The sequence below is a fragment of the Hirundo rustica genome, chromosome 3, assembly GCF_015227805.2.
Source record: "Hirundo rustica isolate bHirRus1 chromosome 3, bHirRus1.pri.v3, whole genome shotgun sequence".
NCBI classification, from domain to species: Eukaryota; Metazoa; Chordata; class Aves; order Passeriformes; family Hirundinidae; genus Hirundo; species Hirundo rustica.
This window is the reverse complement of record NC_053452.1, coordinates 45642120-45668211: the sequence shown is the minus strand read 5'-3', so window position 1 is coordinate 45668211 and position 26092 is coordinate 45642120. Positions and strand designations below refer to the sequence as shown.

General features: G+C 36.9%; 1 protein-coding gene across 4 annotated transcripts in view; it reads left to right on the top strand.

The window, feature by feature from the left end:
- Positions 1-26092, top strand: part of ARID4B (AT-rich interaction domain 4B) — an 87815-nt gene that overhangs the window by 10654 nt on the left and 51069 nt on the right. For all 4 annotated transcript variants that reach the window (XM_040057519.2, XM_040057516.2, XM_040057517.1 and 1 more), the window contains exons 3-5: positions 19304-19414; positions 24117-24182; positions 24773-24863. In XM_040057519.2, the coding sequence (XP_039913453.1) occupies positions 19304-19414; positions 24117-24182; positions 24773-24863 (268 nt within the window). The remainder of the gene's footprint in view (positions 1-19303; positions 19415-24116; positions 24183-24772; positions 24864-26092) is intronic.

The window sequence follows — 26092 nt, the reverse complement described above, 5'->3', positions numbered from 1 at the left end:
CAACTTTAAATCAGTGAAATGTTTTTATTTGTGGGTCAAGTAGCAACTTTTTCAGTTCAGTAAAATTATACTTATTCTTTTTTACACTAAAATAGAGAACAATCTTCCTTTTTGTCACTGGAGTAACTTGCTGTGCAACAGCACTTATTTGAACATTTGAAATGGTGTAATGAAATTCTAATTATGGTCTGACAATAAGTATTAAACATAGCATTTATTATGTGGAATAAAAATTATCCATGATACTTAAACTGGCCTTGTCAAGTTTCTTTAGTTATGTGTATTGTATTTACTTAGCTGAAGTTTTGAGGAAACAAATCAGCTTTTAAGATCTTCATATAAATATATATACATTAAAACAAACAAAACCCCAAAAGGAAATGGTAAATTTCCTTCCAAGGTACTTGATTCCAGACAAATCCAGATACAGTTCCAGAACTTGTTAATCTACTGCTGTAGCTGGATATCCTTATTATGTTTGCTCAGAATTGAACAACATTCCAGCCAAGTAGTACATGGGCACATCAGTTGCTTAGTAAGGCTAGGTCTAGAATGCTTTAATTAGGTACTCCTCTTCTAGCAGGGTGATTTACAGTATTTCTGTGAAAATAAATATTACATTGGGCTGATTAGATTGGATTGGAAGATTAGATTTATCTTTTAAGTCAGGTATTTCAGAATTTCTCTTCAGCTGTCTTTGTAGGCTTAGGGAAAAAAATGTTGATCATAAACATATAATTAATTAGAATTTCATTGGCATATGAAGTTGATACTGTAACCTGGTGATTTGATGGAGACACTGATATTTTATTGAGAAGCATTGTGAGACTCCTGCATTGTGTCTTTGTCATGGGTTAACTGAAGACCTTTTGAGGTGCCTCTTGTTCAACTTTTGAGAAGGAACAAGGTTTCATGTGGAAAGTAACAGTAGAATTGTTGACATACAAAAGACTATCAAGCAAAACTTAAGGTAGACTTTTTCTCTTTCACTTGAGTAATCCTAAATGTTACTTTTTGAAAAGAGGCTAAAAAAATGAAGGTTTTAGTATAAGAGGCTTAAAGACTTTTAAGAAAAAACCTGGGCTTTACATAATAGCTTCAGCACACTTGAAAGCAGTGAACAGACTCTTACACTACCCATGCAACTTCAAAAATTGTATTCTCTGTTCTTTAATACATTGAAGAGTTTTGTGGAATCTGGACAAAGATCTTTCTTTAAATAGTCACTCTCTGGAAATGGCTGCCATTAGTCACAGGCTAAGCCAGCTGAAGATGTTTTGGAAACAGGTGCAGCAATTAGTAGCCAAAGAAACGGAAGTATTCTGTGTGGATAAAGTGGATAAAAGGTATGAAACAAGGAGTTCAGGTTCTTTAATTCCTTAAAGTCTGGAAGGTAACCTGGCTGAATATTAATTTATATATTGTTCTTATTCCTTATATTGAGTGGTACTCATAATTTCTGTGTTGCATGCATCTAAAACATATCTTCATAATCATGCAGCACTTGACAAATCTCTTCCAAACTTGTCTTCACCTGGGTATTTCTGTTTTCTTATCTCTTTGATTTTTAATGCTTGCTGGCTTGGTTGGTTATGGCTATTTTCTGATGGGAAAAGTGGAACCTATTTGAACAGGAAAATCTTGCATCGCTGTTCTGAATAGTTGCTACATTGACTGTATTTTGCCTTTCTCCCCCAAACCTCCTTTCACAGACTTAAATACTGAACATATAGGCACTGAACTCTTACTCTGCCAGATGAATGCAGTTGTGGAGAGGAATGAGAAAGTATTGATTTTCTTTTAATACCCTTGCTACTGACCGTGCAAGAGTATTTGGCAGTGGTATTCTCTAAAAATGAATTGAGATGGGAGAGAATTTTGAATGTGTGTTTGTTAATTTCTGTAAGTTAGGAATTGTGTTTCTGCAAGTTAGGATACTTGTAAAACTAGCTCACTGAAGAATATTATTAAAGGAACACTGTAGTTTTTACGATGAAAAAAGATAAATAAAAACCGTGGACTTGATATTTTAGACCTCACTTTTTTTAACCCATATGCAATTGTACTGAGTTACATATGATTTACTCCAGAAGAGGCATTTATTTCTGTTAATCTGGGAAAAGTAGGATATACAAATAAGTTGTTGGTTTTTTTCAACTTGGAGAGTGAAGGAAGGATTTAGAGTTTACTTAATAGTTGGAGAAACTTCCCCTTTGAAAGAAAAGTGTGTTGTGGAAAATAATATTTTTCTGGAAGAGGATTACGTTAGTGAAAATCAAGTTTATTCAGTGATAGAAGTAGTCTACTTGTGAGCATGATTATAATTTACTGCAGTTTTCCTTTTCCTTGGTAAATTATTTGTGGTACTAATTTTTTTGTTGCCCCAGCTAACCAGTGTCCAGCTTAGTTAAGACATCTGTGTCCTGCAAGGATGTGTCTATTTTACCTGACAGCAATGGCCCAATAGGTGCTGGTAAGAAACATGAGATTTAACAGAAAATAATGGGTTTTTTTTCTTCTTTTAGACCCAGATAATTGGTTATGTGATTATAATTTGTTATATAGCTAAAATATTAACCAGTCTGCTCTCCTTGACTGGAAGCTGTCTGTATTCTTAACCAACTATTTTATTGTAGTGGCAGACCAAACCTAATTTTAATTGTTTTTTGTGCTCCTTGGCTGCTTCTACATGGTGCAAGTTGCGTATTGTAACGCTAATACTTCACTTCTCTTTAACCTTATTTGTGTCTTGTCTCTCATTGTCTTTAATGTAGTGCCATGGGTTCTGTAGCCTGTTTCTAAGGAGATTTGAAGATACAATTAAGTAATCTTGTTGTTAATAGTCCTGTTCATTATTCAGGGATCTATAGCTTTATTAGACAATTAGGGAGAAATCAGAACATTGAAAAACTTCAGCTAATGCAACTCTTCCTATGTAATTTTATTTTTTTGCATATATATACTCACCTTTTTCTCTGCGCATGCAGTAGTTGTTGCTGCATTAAATTTTTATGGGAGGTTTTTTTCCCTTTTTCCTTTTTTTTTACTGGGAGAGGAAGCTGAAGAATTTTTTTACTATTTTGAAAGGTGTAATATCTTTCTATAAAAATAGATCTCCATATTTCCATGAAAGAAAGATAGTATAGGGATAGATATTTGTATTCCAGTATAATTTACTGGTAGTTCAAAGATTGTAAGACTGTACTCCAGAGCCTCTGCATGGAGTAAGGCTGAAGCACTATTGATACTTCACATGCATTTGTTATTACTGTATGCTATTTGTAACTTAGCTAATGTAATGTAAAACATTTTTTTAATAGGAAGTAGAATCTTCTTCACAGGAAGATTGGAGAGAAAAATGAATGTTTGATGAATGTAAAAGGGGGGAGGAGGAACCAAAGGAAAGGATTATTATCAGGACACTGAAAAATATCTAGAATGTATAATCAAAGAGACCAGGATAGATAAACCTGTAAAGGGTCATACTTGTAATTTTCACTTCCAAAAATTTATGCGGTGAAGGTCATAATGGTCAAATTTACACTTACTTGTATACACACACGAACACATACAAATATATTTTAATATGTAGAAATAACCTACAGTTTTTAAAAAGGTTCAGTTCCTTGGCTAGTGTGCCTTTGAATTTCATTACAATTATATTCTATCAGATGTTTCAAATGTGTAATTGTGGGATAGGGAATTCCAGGAAAGCCAAATATAAGAGCTTACTATTTTTAAGCCAAAAATACTTGTTAGTGTTTTAGTTACTTTATCCAACTGAGATGTGTTTTGTTAGCTCTTGTGTCATGTTTCCCATGGAGACTCAAGAATAGCGTAGCAGGTTACTGGTGAGGAATAAATGGCTAGTTTAGACCAGGAGTGAGGGCGTGTCAAAATGTTCTAAGGAAGGATTCGCTTAACACTAAAACGGAAGGAAAAGTGTAGTGATTAGTGTGTATCTAGCTGAAGTCAAATATTGTCAAAACTTGAAACAAGTGCAACGTATTTTTAGTTTGGTTAGTTTGCAAAATGAGAGTTGTAAAAGGTATTGCTGGCATTGATCTAGAAAAGAAGACAAGACTGTTGGTCTGTGCATGCTAAATCTCCTGATGCCAGTGGAGAAATTGGAGGGTATTTTTTCAGAGCAAGTCACTGGAAAGCAGAGGAGAGCCTGGTTTGCGTGTTCTAAAGTGCATCTTCAGGTTCTGTTACTTCTGTTTATATCTTAGTGAATCTGAGCCTTGCACTTTGTCTGAGATGAAAACAACCTGTTTGGAAAAGCAAAAGGCAAGTTGGTAGAGAGAACAGAAGTTTTTTCTGTAGGTAAGGTATCTTTGTGCTACATGCTATTAATTTAATATAGTCTGAAATGGAGACTTAGATGACTGTATCTCCACCAAATCTGAATTTATCAGAAGAAACTAGATGCCAGAGGTGTAATCGAATGAAATTATCGTTGCAGTGATATTGAACCTTCTTCCTTCAGTTGATGTTTTTAGTTGCCATGTCAGGCTCTGTGAAGGAGGAGGAAGTCTGCATATTCCTATTCCTGTAACTACAGTTCTTCTGGGAGCATGTGCTGTGTCAAACAGTGCTAATGGGATCCCTGGGTTAAATCCATGCGAGACCATGAGAGGACTGAAAGAATGTCTTCTCATATTTTGATCTCTTTGCCAGTGTGGTGTAACCTGAAACAGGTTTTCTGGACTCAATTGTGCTTTAGCCTGTTATTGGTGTTAAACCTAATGGAGTTACCCTGTGCAAGGTAGTGACTTGTGAGCAATCTCGCTTGTCCAGCTGTATGGCTCCGCTTAATTTTCTTGTTCTGCTGTAGATCTCTATTCCTTGAAAAACTTTTCAGGACTGTTTCAGCACTGGATCATCATCTTGATACAAGTTATCTGTAATCCAGTCACATTAAATATTGCATTTTTCAGGGAAATTATTTTTGACAAGACATCCCATTTATAAATTGAATTAAGCAAAGTTCCTCCTTTGTGGTAAATTCTGAAATTTTTGAAATTAATCTGGAAATCAGTTCTCATTCTTATTTTACAAATTCAAGACTTCTTATTTTACAAAAACAGATAAATGAAAAATTGTTGTTCTGTGATCTAATGGTATTGGCAATTTGCTAGTTGTCTCTAAACTTCAAAACTTAAAGCATTCCTAGAGAATGCTCTGTTAAATCACTAATACCTACTTTGTTTGCGAATAATGTGTGCTGGATATAAAACTTAACATTAACTGGTTTTTTGAGTGTCATCCAAGTAGATTAGACTTTGAATACAAACTTGTGTTTGACCTTGCATATACTCCAGTGTTGAAGTGCTTTCAGCCAGTTTAAAGCCACTTCAGGGGTTTAGTGGAGATGTTTGACCGAAAGCTGTTTGTTTGACATCCAGATCATTAGAAGAAGAGACAGCTTGACTATCAAGTTATTAAAGATGAAAAAAGTAGCATGGTAAAGTAGCATGCCATCTTTCCCATGCAGCTAAGGGTATCATACATTTAATTTTTGGAATTTGGAAAAAAAAAAAAAAAAAGAAATTTAAGAGCTAGAATGTGCAATGAAAAGGTAAAAATAGAAAGTGCTATCAAACACCCATGGAAAAAGAAGAGGATTATTTTCTAAGTTTTGAAATTTCTGTGTTTTTTTGCAAGAACCTTTCAAGTTCTAAATTATTGTGGAGTACTACTTCATCTTGTAGTTTGAGGCAGGCTGCCAATTTGCCCATTGATTTGTCTGCTCCTACTTTGTTAACTTTGCTGTGTGATCTTGCAGTGAAAGGATACTAAAGCGAAAGAATAGCAATTTAGCAAAAGGAACAGAAACAAGCCAATTGGTGAGTTGGAGCGCTTTAGCCCTTAATCAAAGCTATATCAGAACAGATGCAAAAGGAAGGATGCACAGGGAGAGGCATTGTCATTCATGTAGATTTGAGTTTGGAGGGCTCAGGCTTTCCCCTTTTACACTTGTGAGTTGTTAATTCAACTCACAAAAGAAGTATGAAAGAACAAACCATCTGTTTTAACTGCTGGTGGTGAGCATCTAGCAGTACACATCTCCCTACCACCTTTCCTAGTTTGAGAAATTAAGAACTCCTGTTGGCAGTAGGTAGTGTGTTATCACCAACTTTAAACCCATTTTATTGGATTTAATTTTGATAGCTACATTTGTTGTTGTTGTTTTCTGCAGGTAGACAGAGATTTTAGAATACTTATCTTAGCATTCCTGGGTTTCTCAGATGAGTGAATAGGTTCAATCCTTTTTACTAGATCAATTTTCTAACTTTGCATAATGATCAAAACTCCATCTTGACGATTAATCAAAGGAACCAGGAAAAGACAAATAAATGAGTGTGACTTGCATTTAGAAGAGTTCTGTTTGATTAGATTTCTACCATAAAGAAGCTATATACTTTTGGACCAGTTAATGCTTTAAAACCGTACATTTTTAGAGGTTTCCTGTCAGTTCTGTAGCGATTAGGCTGTTTTGCTTCTTGCCACTTATCAGCTCATAATTCTACACAAAACATTAATATTTTGATTCTTATACAGGTAGTTATGCATTTCGGCTGCAAATACAGCAGAAACTCTGTTAGTAATTTCTCACTTAAATAAGCTTTTTTTTTTTCTTTTAGCACTCCCCATTTTTCTTCCCCTCCTGAATTTAACTAAAGGGCCTATTTCATCTGTTCTTTTGCAGACATAAAGCATTATGACTATTGCCGTCTCAGAAATCTAATAAGCAGATGTATTAAATACAAGCTATGTTACCAGGGTTTTTGTAAGCACTAAGAAAAATGCGTTATAAAATTTTAATCCATTATAATGGGTTGTTTTCGAGGCTAAAAACCCCACAGCTATAATAGCCACAAGATTGCGGGATTTCAGAGCAATGGATCTAAGTACAAGGCAAGGCAGCCAGCTTTGGCCTACATAATTTGTTGAGAGGAAGTGGGGACTGACTGCAACAGTTGAGCTTTTAAAACTAAAGAAGTGAACAGATTGTTGCTGAGTGGTGTTGTGTACAGAGTATTTTTAAAATTAGTATTATGGTAAGTTGAGCTCTAACCAGAGATGAAACCATGTGCATACTTCCTGTCTGTCTGAGACGTTGCACAAGTGCCTGGGGGTGGCAAAATGAGTTTTGACATACATCAGCACAAATCAGAAGTGGTAAAGCTGGTATTTCTTTGACTGAGTGATTTTTCTGATGACTTTGATGGCTGTTTTGTATATGGGGCAATTCAGAGAATCTTGAAAAGCACAGGTAATTGTTTAAAAGACTTCTTGTTCTGTAGCTGCCTTTTATCAAAATATTTTGTTTTAACTGTGGGAGTTCCTTGTTGATACAGAATTTGAGTGTGAACACCTAGAGCCATATTAAGCTTAGTTTGAACTGCTACCTCAAAAGCTGCTTGCTCATCCTTTTAATGTGTATTTAGTAAGACTGTTGATTTAAAAGCTCTAAGTGATGGAGTATTTTAATCACTTATGATCTCTTCAAGCAACTAGTTACACAACATATTAACATCCTTTTTTTAAACCTAAAAACTGTTCATCCTAAAGCTATGGGATTTTTGATGCCCTAGACTACAAGATTAAAGGTCCCTGAAATATTGCTTTTTTCCTTCGCAAGGAGAGAGCACTTGAGTCTGACACTATAGGCCAAATCCAGTGAAGGACTCTAGCTAACCTGTGGGTGTTTGTGATACTTCTCAGTGTCAGTGATGCCACTGTGGAAGTCTCCTTTGTTTTACAAATGTGGGCATGTGGCACTGAGTACTCTGTCCACTGGGCAGAAGGAATTTGGTAATAGTGCTTGGTAAAGAAGAGTAGATTCTGTTGGATGGTTGGATCAGAACTTACCTGCAAGCACTCCTGACTTGTTCAGGCATCTCATTTCCTCTAATGTGCTTCATGTCATGGATTTGCAGTAGTGCAGATCCTCTGGAGGAGTGAGGCTGGTGCTTTATTCAATGAGTCAAGACTCCCAGCACATGGAATTGAGAACTTTGCTGCCTTCTCAACTAAGGTTTTAGTGTCTGGGGCTGAAGGCAGCCCGCAGGCTGAGCTAGGGAGCCATCAACACTTGCCAGCATTTCATGGTGTGCTACGTGCCACAGTAGTAGTTCACTGCCTTTGAAAATGGAACCTGCCGCATGCTATCCCCGCCTCCTGAGGGGGCAGTTCTTGGAAAAATAGCCAAAAAATAAATGGAACATGAGGCAACGTCATGCTTCTGCCAAAAAGCAAGTGCCATACTGGAATATTAAAGAATTGCTTGAAAATGGTGTGAAATTATATCTGCTTCTCTTGCAATTAACTAGGCCATACCTGTGTCCAATTTTAGGTACCAGCTAGGAAAAATATGTGAGGTAATTAAATCAAACTCCAGAGGGACAGCTCGAAATACAGGGCCTATAGGATAATATAACTAAATAAATGGGTTTTTACCTATATATAAAGTCTACACCATAAGTTGTTTTTTTTCTTTTAGAAATAGGATTACTCTAAGAAGTTGCATCACTTGAAAGCTACAAAGCAGAAGTACACTTGTCTCCATTTGCAATATTGCTAAGACAAGAAATAACAGTAGCAAGGAGTATTTCAATGAGCTATTATAGAAAAGCCTGTAAACACAGCAGAGTGCAGGATATTCACTCCTAAATGTAAGAATAGGTATTACAGACACCTGTTATGAATAATACAGCTAAAATGATCCTGAGAGGAATGACCTTGATAACCTTTTATGTGTAATGAAGTTTGTGTTTGTTTTTCTCAGGAATCGCATCCATTGTAATTTAATATTTGATAAAGTGGTTAGATTAAGTTATTTCATTCTCTTTGTAGGTATTTTCTAAACTAATTTCCATAGTTCTGTTCTAAGTGTCTTGTCCCTGGACAGCAGTTTGACACTGAATTACTACACAGCAATGGGGGGAGCATGGCAGATGTAAAATCCACTCTTGTGTAAAATTTCTTGTGTTGCTGTATGACATCAGACATTTTATACTACCAAGCTTTTTGTACACTCCTGTGTACAATTGGCTCTCTGCTACAAATTCATGTTTGGAGATGAACGATGGTTCATCTCCAGAACCACAGTGCACATGTTCTTAGTTCCTTAATGCTTGGATTTGTGCATAGCCTTCATGTGCAGATTGGTTGTGCTTAACTTATTAAATAATGTGTCTTGAAGAAGGGTTGATTCTCCATAAGAAAACTTCTCTTTTTTCACTTTGTTTTGTATTTATATTTTTTGTTTTACATTGTTCGACAGTTGTTTGTAGGTTTGGCATTTCTTTTGTGTACTCCTGCATCATTCTCCTAGCTAGCAACAATGGCAAAAACCAAATCCAGAGGCTACACATTAATTTTTTACCAGACTAATGATGTGATTTAATGTGTAACTCTTGTTAAAGTTTTAATGTGGTATTCTGAAAAGTACTTTATATTAAATTACAAATCAGCACAGTCATGATTTCATAAAAATATATAAAATAACATCTTAAATGCTTAGAATTTTGGAGTATGATTTTATCAGTACATATTTAAACATTGTGAGATTAATAAAATCATAGCTATGTTTAGTGAATTGACTTGGGTCAGTGTTTCAGAAAAAGCATTCTGCTTGGGGATTTTGAGTTGTATGTCATTCCTTCAGGTTTCCTTTTCTGTTCTAACTTATGAACAAAAATGACTCCTCCCCCTTTTCCTGCCTCGTAGCCAGTTTAGAAAGTGTTATATGAAGAATGGAAGTAAACCAAGGCAAGAAATTTTATTTTGTATCTGCGGAAAAAGGAGTAATGATTTATGGTTGGGGTTTTTTGGGTGTTGGTTTTGAGTTTTGTTGGTGGGGTTTTTTTTAAGGTTCAGTTTTTCAGTTTAGCATTAATTTGCTTCTGAAGTTTTACACAACCGAAAGTTTTAAAAATCAATTATAAAAACCCAGAATCTTAATATGCCACAATTTCAGTGAAAAAAACCCCAGCTTTCTTAGGTAGTTATCTGATTTTAGTATCTGTTCATTGTTCTTGCTCTTGCTATCAGTTTTACTCTCTAAAAAAATTGTTATATTTTTCTGATAATGCCCGTATTATCAGTTACCTAGAATACAGACAAGTCATTTCACATACATAGTTTCCTGTTTTGTATATTGTTATACTGAATTTACTGTGCAACTAACTTCTTAAAAATAAAACAATCATTAAATTGTTTTTGACTGGAAACAGAAATAATGCCCAAGAATTATCAAATTATTTTAAAAATTGGTTTGTTTGGGGTTATTTTCTCTTGAGATTTCATTGACTGTTGTTTTTTCAGACTTTACATAGTCACTTCATCATTTTATCCAGGGACTGGTTTGTTTGATTAAACTATCAAATGATCTTTGTTCCAATCCATTTGGAATGCAAGCATATCATTAGGATATCATTCTTTTCAGTGCTTTAAAACATCCCAGGTTTTTCATAGGAGGATCTCCAGACATAACTGTGGCACATTTTTTAAAATAAGGCAAGTTTTCTAGACCTAATAATTTAAATAATGCTTCTAAGCAATATCTGAAGCTTTTTGTTGGCAAAAGGGTGTTTGTCAATGTAAAAAGTGAATTTAACTTAGTTAAAATGCTAAACAGGTATTGAGAACATTTTTGTTCTCAGTACCTTTTTGCTGAATTATTTTATCCTCTAACAACACTTTGATTGCTTTCTCCATACTAGAATGAATTTTGGTTGTTGCACAATGCACAGGAAATGTGAAAGAAGTATTTAAAATATTGTGATTAAAAGTCTTCATTGAGAAGCTTCTCATTTCAAATTAATGGTTACTTTTTTATCTGTACGTATGTAGAAACAGTGTTCAGGCTTGAAGTGTACAAAAAAGTCTGGCCAAAATTAATGAAGTTGTATCATTTTACAGTACTAAGCTATAATGTTAAATAGTTTGAGTATTTAGCTAAACCTTACAGGAAAAAATTGCAATCTGGTAGCTATGGCAATAATTGACTTCCAGAAAGATTTTATATTTATGGGGATAAACAGCAGGAGTAGGCATTCAAAGTATCTTTTCTTCATATAGTCTTTCAGCAATACAGAACAAGAGACCTACAGAAGGAATTGTGAAGACTTGGCATTATTTTTAGAGCTTGATCAGCACTTCTGGAGTGTTTTTATTAAATAAAACATTTTATAGAGTGATATGCTATACTGATAGAAAGAATACAGATTTCCATTCTTATGTCTGAAAGTACTGTAGAGAAACATCAAATACTTACTTGCCTTTGAGTAAGGCGTGCATTTACCCCCATTCTGCAGACTTGAAAGCTGGTACAAGCCTGCTGGGCCACATCATGGTGCAGCAAGTCTGTGAACAAATTAGGAACAGAATCAGAATTCAGTGGGTTTCATTCAGTATGGTAGGGGGAAAAAAAACCTAAATGCTGTAATTTTAAGTACAGTCACCTTTCTGGATTTGCTATTTTGAATAGGAAATGAGGTAATTACAGTTTAGATGTTTGGAAATTACACTACTCAGTAAATTTCTGTATGGAGAATTGAGTTGCTCTTTGGCAATGATTAGAATAGACTAACTTTTAAAATCTCATCAACTTACAGTTCCAAAAAAAAAAGGAATTAGTTCCATAAAAATTCAACTTTACATGGGTAAGTAAAAAAAATGAAAATCCATTCTGCATTTAATACAGATATAATAAATAAAAGAAGTGTTACTTGTTGTTACTGAATTAAATTTCTTGTTTTGGGTCTCTTGGTCCTTCATAATCTTAGAACCTGTAAATCCTTTCCACAGCTCGCTTTTATTTGGAGAGGAAAATCAGCTTTTGAACCCGTTCAAGTCTTTAGGAACTTCGAATAAGCTTGGCACTGGACTGCTCTAACTGAATAATTTGAAATAAAGAAAATATCCGCTTTGCAGCTGCAGGGAAGGCTAAAGCTGTCAGAAGTCGGTTTAATGCTTCCAGACATCAGTGCACTAAGCCCTGGTAACTTCCAGCTTTGTCGGGGGGAGAGACAACAATGACATTTTGTTACAGTTATGTGCTGTATAATGTTTGCTTACAAGATTGGTGAGGTGTTACTTGAAACTTCCTGTAGATTTTAAATTGAAACTGAAAATAGGTTTCATTACAAGAACTCCCCTTTATAACTTGTAAATGTTTGGTTTGGACAGGATGTTCCCTACCAAAATTCTGATTTGTGGACAAATATTGATAAAGCTGAACCATTTTCCTTCATAAATTTCAAAATTAATAGTTCTGCCTTTCTATGAAACGTACAACAGTAACAAAACCAAAAAGCAAGTAAAAATCTGATTTTTCAGCCAGAAGCAAATTTCCTCAAAGCACACTCTTATTCTTGGGCTTTCATGTAATAGCCTTTTCATGTGGAAAACATCACTGCCTTTTATTCTATTTTGTAGTTTGCAAGTTTCAGAAAAAATTCCTCCTGCTTCTTGTTGTGGTATTTTCATTTCTGGAAGGTGGATGATGGGCCAATGGATTTACTTTTAAAAAAGGAACTTTTTTATTTTCTGGGCTTCAGTCTTTGTTTCAGCTATTTCATTTGCCTTTGAGGAATTGTGTGCCTTGGTGATACGGTTTGTAGAAAGGCTTTAGAAGTTTCATAGCTTTGTTGCTCTGAAAATACATGAGGAATGTATTTGAAATCAACTGTAAAGATATCTGCAAAACTGAGTATATTAAAAGTGTTATAATAATAGTTTTTCCTGAAGATGTCTGCTACTACTATAAAGTTGAACATTTTCTGAACTACAGCAGGTTGAGCTGTAAGCAAAATCTTGCACTCCTAATTACACTGTGATTTTGGTTATTAAAAGATTGATTCTGCAGTGTGTAGGTGGATCTCTGCTGTTGGGTGGAACTTACTGCAGTTTAAAAGTATTTAAGGTAATAATCTGTAAGTTAAATGCATTAGTATTTGGGGAGGAAATTTTTCATGTGTTTGTGGTTTTTTCACCTGTGCTCTTGAAAATGTGGGGGTTTTTTGTTTGGTTTTTTTTTTTTTTCAGAACTGGTCTAGATGTTGAATTTACTCTTGTTTAAAAAGGAAAAAAAGAGATGCTGTTTTTTAAAATTTAGTCTTTTCAAGGCTTTATTGCCCCAAAAGTTTCTGAAAGCCTGTTGAATGACTTTGAGGTGGCTGCTAATTCTGCAGGATGGAAATGTAATTTAAGGTTCCAGCTATGTAAAATTTTTGCTCTTCATTAGAAGACTTTAAGATTTGGCTTGGTTTTGGATTGAAGTAGTGGGGTATTATTGTTGGGTTTTCCTACTAAATTATGGGAATGGTATGACTCTAAATGGAATAGTCAAGTATGTGTGTAATGATTCCACTTGCAAACTGTGTTTCCATCTTAAATTATGGACTACAGACAAACAATGAGAAAACACTTCCCTTGGAAAAGTAACTTCAAAATACCGTAGGCAGCAGGAGAAAAGTTTTGCCACTGCTCCTCATGCTTCACTATGGGTGAGAAAAGAAATCAGATTTTGATCCTTATGGTGTTTCTTTTTGAAACTCAGTAATAATTTGGATGCCAAGAGGGGTCAGGGGGAGAGGGTCTTGAATCTTTAACAAGCTTTCCCTGAACCTTGCTTATTGAAATTGAACAAATCTTAAATTTTCAAAACCGGTCATATCTTTTCACTAATTGTGGGATAGTTGGGGTCGTTTTTGCTTGTTGAAAATGTATCGCTAGTTTCTTGAGTCAAGAGTCTTGTAGAGTAGATAAATGCTGAATTTTGAATGTTTAATGCAAACTGAAATCTTGGCTCTTCAGACTTCATATATGTGAAAGACTGAGGGGAGGTTTTTCTCTTTGTATATTACTCCAAAAGCAGTTCTGCAGGCTTTCCTAGTAACCATGTCTGCTACATTTCTAGATTGAATACTTAATCTTGTTTTCATGTGGTTTACTTGGAACATCCTGTGCATGGTGCAGAAGAATACAGATTAGGAGATAGAAATAATACATTCACACACACCGTATTAGATGTGCTTATGGGCAAAGCACAATGTAAAGCAATTTTATCAGCTGCTGTATGGCATGACAGACTTTACAAATGAATGTGAATATAGTAACGTACCCCCGCTGAAAGAGATGTGAGAATGATTTCATCCTACGGAGATGAAATCACAGAGAAAAATGTGTGTTAAAAAAAAAAAACAAAAAACAAAACAAACCTGGAAAACAAACTTATTTACAGCTTTAAAATGTATGTAAACCTGTGATGCTCTCATTTTAGATTGCATTGTTAAAATTGTGTATTCCACAATACCCTGGAGAGATCTGTGTTTTCTCCTTCATACACTGAAGACCAGAACTATTTAACACTGATGTAAATATCCAAATTCAGAAGACATGCAGGTGGTTTTATGATGTGGGCATCTAGCCACTTATCAATCCTTCCAGGTATAATCAACTCGAAGGCCGGAGCAGAACCCTTCCAGCAGCCTACTTCCCCTGCCAAAGAAAACTCCGCCACTGAATTGGTGGAAATTGCTGACTGGTCACCTAGAGACTGCTTCTTATTTAAGTGGTAAACCAGCTTTTCAGCTGCGGCAGCCTGTGCTGCAACTCCTCTGCGCGCACAGCACTTGTGAATTGAGATAGCAGAGAAACTATTCATCCTACTCCCATTAATAAAACAGAATTAAGTGCTAGTAGTAGCATGGCCGTTGTCCATTAGTTTGGATTTCCTAACGGAGAGTGCAAAGCTGCAGGAAGTGTTTTTCTTTTTATTCTTTCTTGCTCACCCAAGACAGCGTCGGAACTTTTTTGATAGTAAATTGGCCGATAATTTCGGATATTCAACGCCAGGCGCATTCCAGCGGCCTTCCGGAGGAGCCGCGCTGCAGGGTCACGGGCAGAGCTTGCACGTTTTCTTTCCCGGCCGGATCCCGGGAGTTGGCACTGCCGGCGCGCCGTGCCCGACTGCGGCAGCGGCAGGCTCCCGGGAAGCCCTGCGTGCAGATTTACCCGGCAATCGCCTTAAAGGGACAAATTTAGTTTACAGCAATCCGCGCTTAATCTGCCAGAGCCGTGGGCGCCTTCGGGGAGAGGGCGAGGGCGGGCGGCTGCGCTCGGCCCTGGGTCGGGCAGCCAGAAACTTCTGGCAGCTTCCCGGCCCCGGCCCCTCCCCTTAAAGCGGCAGCTCCCCGGGGAATCGCCGGTGCTCATCTGCCTGCCCGAATGAGCGGAATCGGTCACCAGGCCTCCGGCTTCCTCCGGCGGCCTTGCCGAAGCTGGAGCATCGGCCCCAGCCCCTCGGGGCGCTGCCCCAGCCGCCCTGGTAGCGCTCAGCACGGCCTGCAGCGGATGCCGGGGAGGGGCTCGTCCCCGTCCCTTCCCGAAACAGCCCCTCCGTAGCCCCCGCCTGGCTGCGGCCGCGGGGTGCAGCCCTCCGCCGGCGCCCGTGTGGGGACGGATGTCCGTCTCCAGGTGTCACCCGCAGAGCCGGCTCCCGTCGGTAGCCTGGCCTCGGGCATTCATGCAGACAAAATAACGATTCCTCTTGGAACCGCCTGCGGGGTGAGTGGTCTCCATGAAGATCTTTAATGCCTGGTCTTCTGGCAGTAGTAAAACAGCCAAACGAACAAGCTGAGATACTCCCATCAAGCTTCGCTTTTCTCCTTCCAGTGCGAATTCCGAGATTTTTGAAAGAGTACATATAGAGACGTAGAAACATTGACAGGATATCCTGGGGTGTGTATTGAAGCTGCTCTGAATGAAAGAAGTTCATGATCTCATTATACATGAATGATGGCATGTGCTGGGCATACTTTTCAGTTTTGCTGTTGACAGAAGTTTACTGATTGTTTTGTGATATGCTCCTGAAACAATGATTCTTATCTTTAAATTATAAAGTGTAGGTGACTATATTCACATTATCTTTTAAAATAAAATAAAGGCTGAGACAGTAACATGTGAGACTAGTGCAGTTTTGTTTTAGGAGACCTTCAAGAATTTTAGGAAGCCCGGAACTTGTATTACAGGGTAGTCCCTCTCCCCTTTAAATACCACTGCAAAGATACTTGTTAAGATATTTTCAGTATGCTTGCAATACCTTTTCCAAGATTACTGAGCTATCAAATTGTATCTGCATTTTAGCATACTGGTTGTTTCGGTTTTGGTTTGCTTTTTTGTTGTTGTTGTTTTTAATTTTCTGGAAACCTGCTCTGAAAAGCTTAAAAAAAGAATAAAAACAAATCCTGATAAAACATGTCAAAATTAAATAGGCAAAGATATATTCAGTGTGAGCATAAGGACATCTAATAAATGACGTAAGCAAAAGCAGGGAGGGATAACAGAAAGGTAAAAATAGCTGTATACTAATTTTTAATCTCTCTAATGTTGGTGGAATTGAATAAAGCTTTCTTGAGAACAGGTGACTCAGAGTTGGTGAGAATGACAAAGTCATGGTAACAATTATCTGAAATTAATGCCAGACTCTAATAATTACTTTTATTTTTCTAGTTTGCATTCACTATGATGCATCACATTTTGCTAATTAATTTAACTTGCCACTTTCAGCTGTTACTCTGTCATAATGTGGGAAGTATCTTGGAGATTTCAGTTAAGTGATTTGGGTGGAGGGAAAGCCCATGTAGTTTGTCTTTCAGTGGAATAATGAAATAGCAGGAAAAAAATCCAGTGTGTATGCATTGAAGATTTCAGACACTGTTTTAAAGTAAATAATGATTTATAGTGGTAGTTAAAGAATATAATTTCATTATTTTTCTTTCAAAAGCCACTCCAATATTGTATTTCTAGTAAACACACCTACATTGGTAATCAAATAGTCCATATGTTTGCTATTCTTTGAAGTTCTTTACAAGTAGTAAATATTAACTAATTCTGCTGAAAGGAATAAGAATGATTTCAAAGGATTTAGGCTGGAGATTAAAATTAACTTGTGTGTTAATAACAGAAGTTCTTACAGATGTTTTTTGAATGAATAGTCTTTCTGGAAGAGGCTGTTAAGAATAAGTTACAGTAGTGATAAAGTAATCACAATACTGGTAGTTATGATCTTTTTAAGAATTTAAAGTCCTGCTTAAAGATTGGTTGTTGACTTGCCTGTTTCTCTGCCATAAATTTTCAAAGACCAGAGCTTCAGGTTTTCTTGGTGCTCAAAATTTTTTTTTTTTTTATTTCAGTTAGTGTCCAGTAGCAGTGAAGAAAAAGTATTCTGTATTTTTCTGTAAGTTCACCTTGACATTGTGGATTGGTCTTTGTGGTAATTCCTTTGTCTGTGTAGGGAAGGATAGACTGACACTGAGACAATCAGCTCTTTAAGTTTTGTTTATAGGAGAATCATATCTGTGTGGACCCATCTGAGATCTGTCGCTCTTGTTAAAGTAATCTCAGTACTCCACAATTCCTTTTAACTTTGGAAGATGAACTGGCATGAAATGTTATCACCCCTGTAGCGGTGAATGGGTTTCTTCACTAAAGAGTGCAGTGGAGCAGGAGGGATGCTCCCTTTTTAGAGCTTGACTGTCTTTGCAAGAGAATACATTGCTGCTTTCCTCTGCTCGGATTCATGTTGTATGAAGCAGCCACTTCTTGGCTCACTTCAGAGAGAGTACTGACCAAAACCAAATTTATCACCATCTGAATCCCTCTTTCGGCATCCATCCAAGCGCAGCAAGAGAAAAGCATTGCAGCCTGCCTCACAGACAAGTACTGTTGGGCAGGCAAGGAGAGAATGAATTTCAGAATCCCAACAAGCTTAACAGATTCCTTGTTAATCTCAGTGGAGCTTTATTGCTGTTAAGCCTGGAGTAGGAAAGGGTAGGTGTTCATGGATATACTACCACCAGCACAGTATATCCTACTGCTCTGCATGCAGTCACGTACCACACATGTAGGGAGAGGGAGTAAGGGGTTCATTAGTGCATTCATGCTTCTGATGATCTTAGAAAGTGCAGATTGATAACAATTTTACAGTACTCTGAAATATATTCTATTGCCTCCCAGTGAGAGAGAGAGAGAGAGGCTGGAACAGAGTCACTGTAAAAAACATCATTAGTAAGGAGTTAACCCTGTAGCATCTGATGTTTCTCAATTTCAAGTTTTGTAAAACTTAAATTTCTGAAAAATGGTGCAGTGAAGCATTCAAGTACACACTTTGATGCCTTCTGATGTATTGGAGCTGGAAGCAGCTAGTAGGAATTATCTGATGCTGAGTGCAAGCACTTCAGTCTCAAATAGTATTAGTCTCTGATCCCTGTGAAATTTTATCTCTTATTTTTTCCCACAGAGAACCTGGATGTACCAGAGATGCCCCTTATACGCAGTGTTTCAATCTGTAGGGGCACAGAAACACAATGTGGCATCGATAAGGGCTTAAATCTCTTTGCTCTGCTCTTGTCTGGGTCTCCATGGCGGCTTGCAGCTCTTGAAAACAAACCTCTGTCCTCTTGTGTGTCACCTTCTGCCTTCCCTCTTCTGACCCAGAGTCTGTGAAGTGATATTTCATAGATGGTTCGGTTATCTGGAATCTCCTCACCAAGATTATATTAGGAGAAGTTGTGTGAGAGATGTACTTCCTTTGAAGGAACTGTGCTGTGCCTTCATGATCTCATTCAGTTTACTGTTTTGACCTGTGTTCTCTTATTTCCCACCTCTTTTGTTTCTTATTTCCCTGTTTGAGTGTCACCTGTTCCTGTGTTGCATGTCACAAAACCTTGTCTTTTGTCTGGATTCACCTTCGTTGTGTGTTTAGTCTCTGTCAGTCTCCTACTGTACCTTGCCTGTGGGCTGCTCTCCTGATGAGTGTCATCTTTATCATTTACTTTATTCAAAAGTGAAAAAGCAAAATCTTTTCAGAGTTGTTCTATTTGAGGGAAATAAACACCAGTGTCTTCATGCTACTTACCAGGTCTTGAGGCAATTTAAGGAGAAGGTAGAACACTTGGTTGGCCTTCACCATTGCTGCAGAATTGACCCCTGCTATATCTTCAGATGGTGCAAAGGCTGGAATCCTGTGTGGTACTTATTATAGGTACCTGCGGTATCAGTTTACTGTATTTATGATCTTCTATCATGGGATTATATCTATATATCATGAGATAGTAATTATATTCATTTTTTTAGCTTAGTGTTGTGTTCTGTGTTTCTGCTGCTGTTAATTTAACTTTCATTGGGATGTTTTGTAATACTTTGTCCACAAAAATTGGTGAGGCTATGGTAGCTGTATTGCCAGTGGCCAGTAATTAAAAAGCGGTTGTTTTCCTTTCTGTTCCAGGCAATTGATGAGCCTCCCTATCTCACAGTGGGCACTGATGTGAGTGCGAAGTACAGAGGAGCCTTCTGTGAAGCCAAGATCAAGACAGCGAAGAGGCTTGTCAAAGTCAAGGTATGTGGTTTTCCTGCAAACACTTTTTTTGAGGGGGGCAGGTAAAAAAGTGAGTAGTGTTCAAAATGGCACAATGTGAAACTTCTTAGTCTCAGAACAGCTAAGAGGCTGTCCTGTCCTTGGAGGCTGCCATTACGGTCTTTGAAATAACAGTAAGCTTATTGTTGTTGGGATGGGAGGGATTCCCCGACTCTCACACAAATAAATATGTTCTGTTTCTGTCACTACTTAATCATCTGTGTGTTTTTGACCTTTAGTGCCACAGGCTGACCTTAAAGTAATTGAAAAAATGTGGCAAATGGTAGGTTTATGTATGGGAGAATATTATCAGAAAATAGCTAAGACTACTCAAAGGCTTTAATAGGGCATCTTTTACTTGAGGAGCTCAGGTCACTGCCATTTAGCCATGGCAACTAGGTAATGCTTCAGGAATAAGCTGAAACCCTTCTGCCTTCCAAAAAACACATGGCATGTTGAGTCTTAGAGAATAGCAAGCAGGGGATCTCACCTAAGCTTTATGATAGCTAGTTAATAACTGTATCAATATAAGCGGCTTGCACGACAAATAAAAATTCTGCAAAGGGATTGCAAGATTTACATTTTAACATTCCTTGAAAATTTAAAGTATCATTTCTAGAAATAAAGAGAACAATACACTGAAAAATAGCTGTATATTTCCATTGGAATAATGTTGCCCTAAAAACTTCTGATTTGGGAGGAAGTACTGTTTTCCTGCTTTGCCTCTTAACCTCATACAGAAACGTTACAGAGCACGGATCAAAACCACCTAGAAAATACAAATTAGATTGCTGCTCTGTGAGAGTTATAGTGGCAGAATATTTTTTTTATATCTACTGTAAATTTAAGTGAAAAACGTGTGAAATGTGAGTGGCAATAACATGTTATTGAAGACTATTGCACACTCTAAACTAGTGTGCATTATTTAACGCTGCCCTCATGCTGTGGCTGATTTTTGCTTATAGTGCGTCTGAGGGAGAGAGCAGGCACTTTCCATAAACCCTGGTGGGAAGGTCTGTTGTCACTTATTTGATAGTAATCTTAAATACAACAAGAAGATTTTAGTATTAAGTCTGCCAGAGGAGTAAATCAGTGGTCTTTTCATTTCATTAGTCAAAACTTTTAATAGTGTCAGCTCGTTTACGCTTTACAGTACCATTGGGCTTAAGTGATTACGTATTGCTGTTTAATCTGTTAAGAATCAGTATTTAAGTGCAGGAATTTTGTTGTGCCTAGATCAGTGAAATCTTTACTAATTTCAGTTCTTTGAGGCACTTTCAGTCCATCTCCTTAGATGGCCACTTGCTATTTATTATTCAGTGCTAAGTAGTTTCTTATGGGTTTATCACTTGAAGCTTGGTCACTGCAAGGTTTGCAGAAAGATCCTGACATCAGATGGAATTTTTCTGTAAATTGTGGAGATTTTGTACGAAGCCTTCTGGATACAGAGTGGTGTGTGTGGGTGTGTGTTCCCTGTTACTGTATTGCTTAGGGCAGTTTGGCCCAGTACTATTGTTACTCTAGAGTCATGTGATTTCTGGTTGAGATTTTTGTGTGTAAGTGCTGTAACAATATCTGTTTACATTGTTTTTTCTCCACCAGGAATGTGTATTCCTTAAACTTAACAATGTCCCTCTGATTTTCTCTGAAAGTCTGTTTAGCTCTTTCTGGCACGTGCACACTTTCTCCAATGTAAACTCTAAAAAAGATTCTCAATACCAGGTGTGCTTTGTCTGGAATTTTGGTATCTTGTCTGTTGCATTATTTTTCTCACTTGATGAATGGGTTTCTTTTGGCCCCAGTATATATTTAATGCCTTAGTCTTGTAGAATTACTGGAGGAGAAGAAAAGTCAGTTAACTTCATACTGTCAATTTTAGTGTAAAGCAGTTATTTAAGTTTTATAACTAGATATTCTGCTGAGTAAGTAAGCTGGCAGCAAAACTCTTTTGATATGGAGTATTGTAATCTTCAGACAAGTAATATATGTTTAATTGTCTCCTTTTACGTGCTTTCTCCTTCTGTTGAATTCTGAATTTTGAGGAGATAGTTTCACGATAACTTTCCCATCACAGCATAATTTAATAAGTGCATTCAGTTTAATGCAGGTTCTGTGTACTTGTAATTTCAGTATCAACAGATACTGTATTTCACAGTTTAGCAGTCTTTGGCAAATTCTGTGTATGGTACAGAATTCTACAGTAACATATAACAACATTGCACACTTGCTCATGGAAAGCAGTAGAACTTCAGATTTGTGTGGACTTTCGAAAAGTGTTGAAGGCAGTACAAATTGACTCAAGGGCAAGACTTTGGGTGTTACAAGACTGTTAGTCTATTCTATCAGATCTGTTATAGCTTTTTTTAGAGAGTTGTTTCAGCCAGTTTATTTTGGCAGTGTCTCCTAAAACAATTAGCAGCATCAACCACCACCACTTGCATTTGGGCACCCTGCACAGAAGTTTCAGAAGAAACTGTTTTCTGTGTAGGTCTTATTAAACAGAAATAAGTACAGCTTCTGCTGTAATAGGATTTATTAGGACTGTCTTTTCAGGATGGTGAGGAAGGTAGAAATTCCAGCTGAGTCTGACCCAGTCAATGATGTGCTAAATGTCTTAGTCTTTTGCCTGAGATGGAAAGGTTCTACACTAAATACTGTGAGAATTAAAACCCACAATGAGTAAATACTGACATCGCTTTTCTCAGCTTCAAGAAAGGCCAGCAGTATCACCCTGAGTTTGGAGTTTGACTATTTCTGTTAGTAACCAGTATTTTTTGAGCACAAATCTCAAGAAGCAAAAACTGTTGATATTAAAACTCTCTCCCCCAAAGAGTCAAAGCCCCAAGACAACTTTGAAAATAGAAACCATTTTGGAATACACAATAGCAATTTGCTTTGTTTACCTTTCATCAGAGTGCATTGTGGCTGACTGACAGTTCTGGATAGAGTTTCTTTTTGCTGCAAAATATGTTTAAGTTAACTACAGAAAGTAAATAAAAACAGAAGTCTCTAAATCATAATTGATGTACTGGATATTTCGTATGAGCCACTAGTGACCCTTGGTTTCAGATTGTTTTGCATCTTAACTTAATTTTGGCTTTCTAGATAAATTCCCCCAAAGAGAAAATTAAAATACTTGTATCTGTCAGGATGAAGTTCAGAATAGTAGTCCTTGCTCAGTTAATTCCTAGCTCAAATCCTTTGTCATCCTTTTGGTTTCAAGGTATGATTTTGTCTGTGTGGTGGACAGAAAGTGTTTGCCATCAGCAGGTGACATGTGCATGTCTGGAAAGAGCATACTCTCACAACTATCTGTGTTAACTGTAGTTCTGGCAGAAGATAGACAAGATGACTATTTCATTGAAGTAGCATCTGGAAAGCAGTGTAGCATTTCGGTGCATTTGTTTTCTAATCAGACAGTCAAGATAGATTGTCCTTAGTCCTGGTTCTAGGTGCTGTTCTTGGCAAAATTCTCTCTGAGAAAGCTGTGTGGGAGAGTTGGTGTTAAGAGAACACGGTGGTTGTGGAGGAAATTTTGCTGTTGGTATGTGCTACTGTGAAGCTCTCAACAGTGAGAACGTGATCATGGGTGAAGCAAGTCCAGACTTTTGATGTAGGATTGCTACAGTTGAGAGCTGATGTTACACAGCTCATGTTACATTCTTGTTATTTCAAATACTCAGTAAAACATCATATACTTCAACATCAGTACGCCAGGCGAGTATGTTCTGGTGAACATCAGAACATTATTTGTGTGTAGATAAATGTACATAGATATATAAAATGTAATTCCAGAATTCTCTCAGTTTCCTATAATTTTAAAACTGGAGTGGAAATAAAACTTCAGCTGTAATTAATAGGATTATCCTGTGACTTTCAGTGTAACCAAGATAATTGTGAATGAAATGAAGGGTGAATGTCTGTTGCACCTGGTACAGTTAACTTAATCATACATTTGAATTTCCAGACCAGTTTTTTCTTCTGAGGACAGACTATGTAGAATTAAAGATAGCAGCCTTTGTCTCTTAATGAGAATGACAGGGGAAAATACCTTAAATGTTTGCAGAGTTTACTTACTCTGGTTTTGAGGTATTGAAAAGTTAGCTACTGTTACATTTCCTTCCAATCAGCTCTGTGTGTAGGCTAGACTGACGTTAACTGAAAGCCTGTTTGAGTTCTTAGTTTTGTTTAGTCGACAGCAGTGTCCATACTTGTGTGAATCTTTCAGCCATGAGGTGAAAAATGCACTTTTAGCAGCAAAAGATAAAGGTGCTAAAACTGTTTGATTTCAAAGCATTGAAATATAAGTGTTTCTTTAAAGTTGTATTCAGAAGTCTTGAAACTTTCTCCTTTCTTGCTGTGGTGCTAGAGAAGTTCAGATCATTTAAGAGAACTGCAGAGATCATTTTGGGCCATTAGACAATTTTTTTATACTCTTATCTGTCATTTCCATTAGAGATAATGATTCTATTATGAAAGATAAAAAATATTTTAGGAGTTTTGATAACTAAGAAATTAGCCCCTCATATTTCCAAAATACATGAATAAAAAAGCTTTAAGTAAGTGGAATAATTACCTGTGATTACCTGTAAAATGGGAGTAAAAGAAGGACTACTGACGTTTGCATGTGCTTATGCTGTTCAGTTGTATCAAGTGATTGTCAGTTGAACTATATTTTTTTTAGGTAACCTTTAGGCACGATTCTTCAACAGTGGAAGTGCAAGATGACCACATAAAGGGTCCCTTAAAGGTAATAAATTTGGTTTATATCTTGATAATGCTTTGAAAAACATTTTTCTTTTCAGTATATGACATAAATGTGCATATAGGGTTTGGGGTGAGAGTATGAGGTTCAACTTATTGCACAGGCTAGATAGGATCAAAAAGCATAAAAGATAATGCTACAAAGTTAGAGACAGTATATTCTTCATGTTAGCTTTTTTCTTTGTAGTTAAAGGGGATGCAGCACGGGCTGGTGCAAGCCTCTGTTCTTTTTGCCTTAAAGCTAAGAAGTATGGCTGGCACTGATTTTTAGTCACTGATCCTTTGGAGTACTCGGCAGGAGGATTTGATGGGAAGGCTCTTATACAAGAGAATGACATCACTCAAATTGGTTCTTGTTCCCCACCTGCTGGCAGGAAATAATCAGCTCAGTTTGGCTTATTTTAAAGGAATGAAAAAAGAAGTTTGAGGGACACAAGTATACTCAACTGAAACTGGAAAAACATTTTATATTTGACATGGAATAGGTTAGAAATTATCTCTGTTTGATAACACAAAAGTATTGATTTCATTACCTGTTTTAGAAACTGTCAATGCTAAGTGAGTTCTCTATTTTAGGTAGGAACTGTTGTGGAAGTGAAGAATCCAGATGGAACATACCAGGAAGCAGTTATCAACAAATTAACAGATGCAAGCTGGTATACTGTAGGTAAGAGAAAAATCTATGTATTTGAATAAAATTTATGACTTAAAAATAAGCCTGTGACCTGGACCTAAGCATGGTGAGAGAGATTTTTTGGTATCCAGAGTTTTTATGAAAAACCTTTAAAGATAAGCTTCTTATTTTGGGTTTTTATAAGAAACTGCATTCTTAACAATCCGAAATTGGGACACTAAATAAACACATAGTGAATTACTCTATAACTGGTGACTGCTCCTTAGGTATTTAATACACTGTTGTTAAATATTCTGAAGCAAAGTATGCTGTCACATGTCCTTAGAAAAAAAAGGCAAAGAAGTGCTTTTAAAACACAAGCTGCAACACCTACTTTTCCCCACTCCCAGACTTAGCCCTTACAACAGCTGCTGTTAAAATATATAACTTGTTATAGTGAGACGTTTCAGATGTTTGATAATACACTAAATGCTCTCTAGCAAATAGAGGGTGGAGGTTTTTTTTAATTTACATACAGGAAATGTATTGATTCTTGAGAAACGACATAGCTCTCTCCTGGGTATATATGGGAAGATGGGGACTAGATCTTGAAAGAGCTTTAGTGGAGACTTAGTTCTTTGCAGATATGGATTGTTGTTAATGAAGTGCTGTTGTTCAACTGGGGAAAGACTTTATTTTTCCTAGTCATAGTCATTTCAGAAGGGAATAAAGCTCTAAATTTAGATAAGACCTTACAGATAAGTGTTGAAGAAAATATGTTTGTTTTCCTGTTGGAGAGGTAAAATCTATTCGTAAAGATGAGACTGGGTTAGGATGGGGTGAAACATAAGGTACAAAAATTAACATTGTGGATAGTGTTTTGGTAATTAATACAGAAGTGAATCAGATGGAGAGCTTTTAAGAAGCAAATGGTATAGCTGGTGTTAGAACTGGCTCTTGCATGTCTCTGTTTCTGAGAAAGTGTGAAGCTAGCAGTTCAGCAAGAATAAGATGGAATCCATGCAGATTAAATTTTGAAGGTAGATGTCACAGAGTTGCAGTCTAAGGAGTTGTCTGTCAAAAATCCTGAACCTGGGTAATAGGAAGAAGTATGGGTTTCAGTCTCAACTCTTGTGTTTTATAGATTAAAGCAGAGAAAAGCATGTTGACCTTGCAGAATTGGTAAAAGCGGCACTGCTGCTGGCAGTGTAGTGTACTTTGATAAAGAATTGACTCTAGCTGTGGATTATTAGAATAATCTTTGTCAGGAGGTTGAGTGGAAT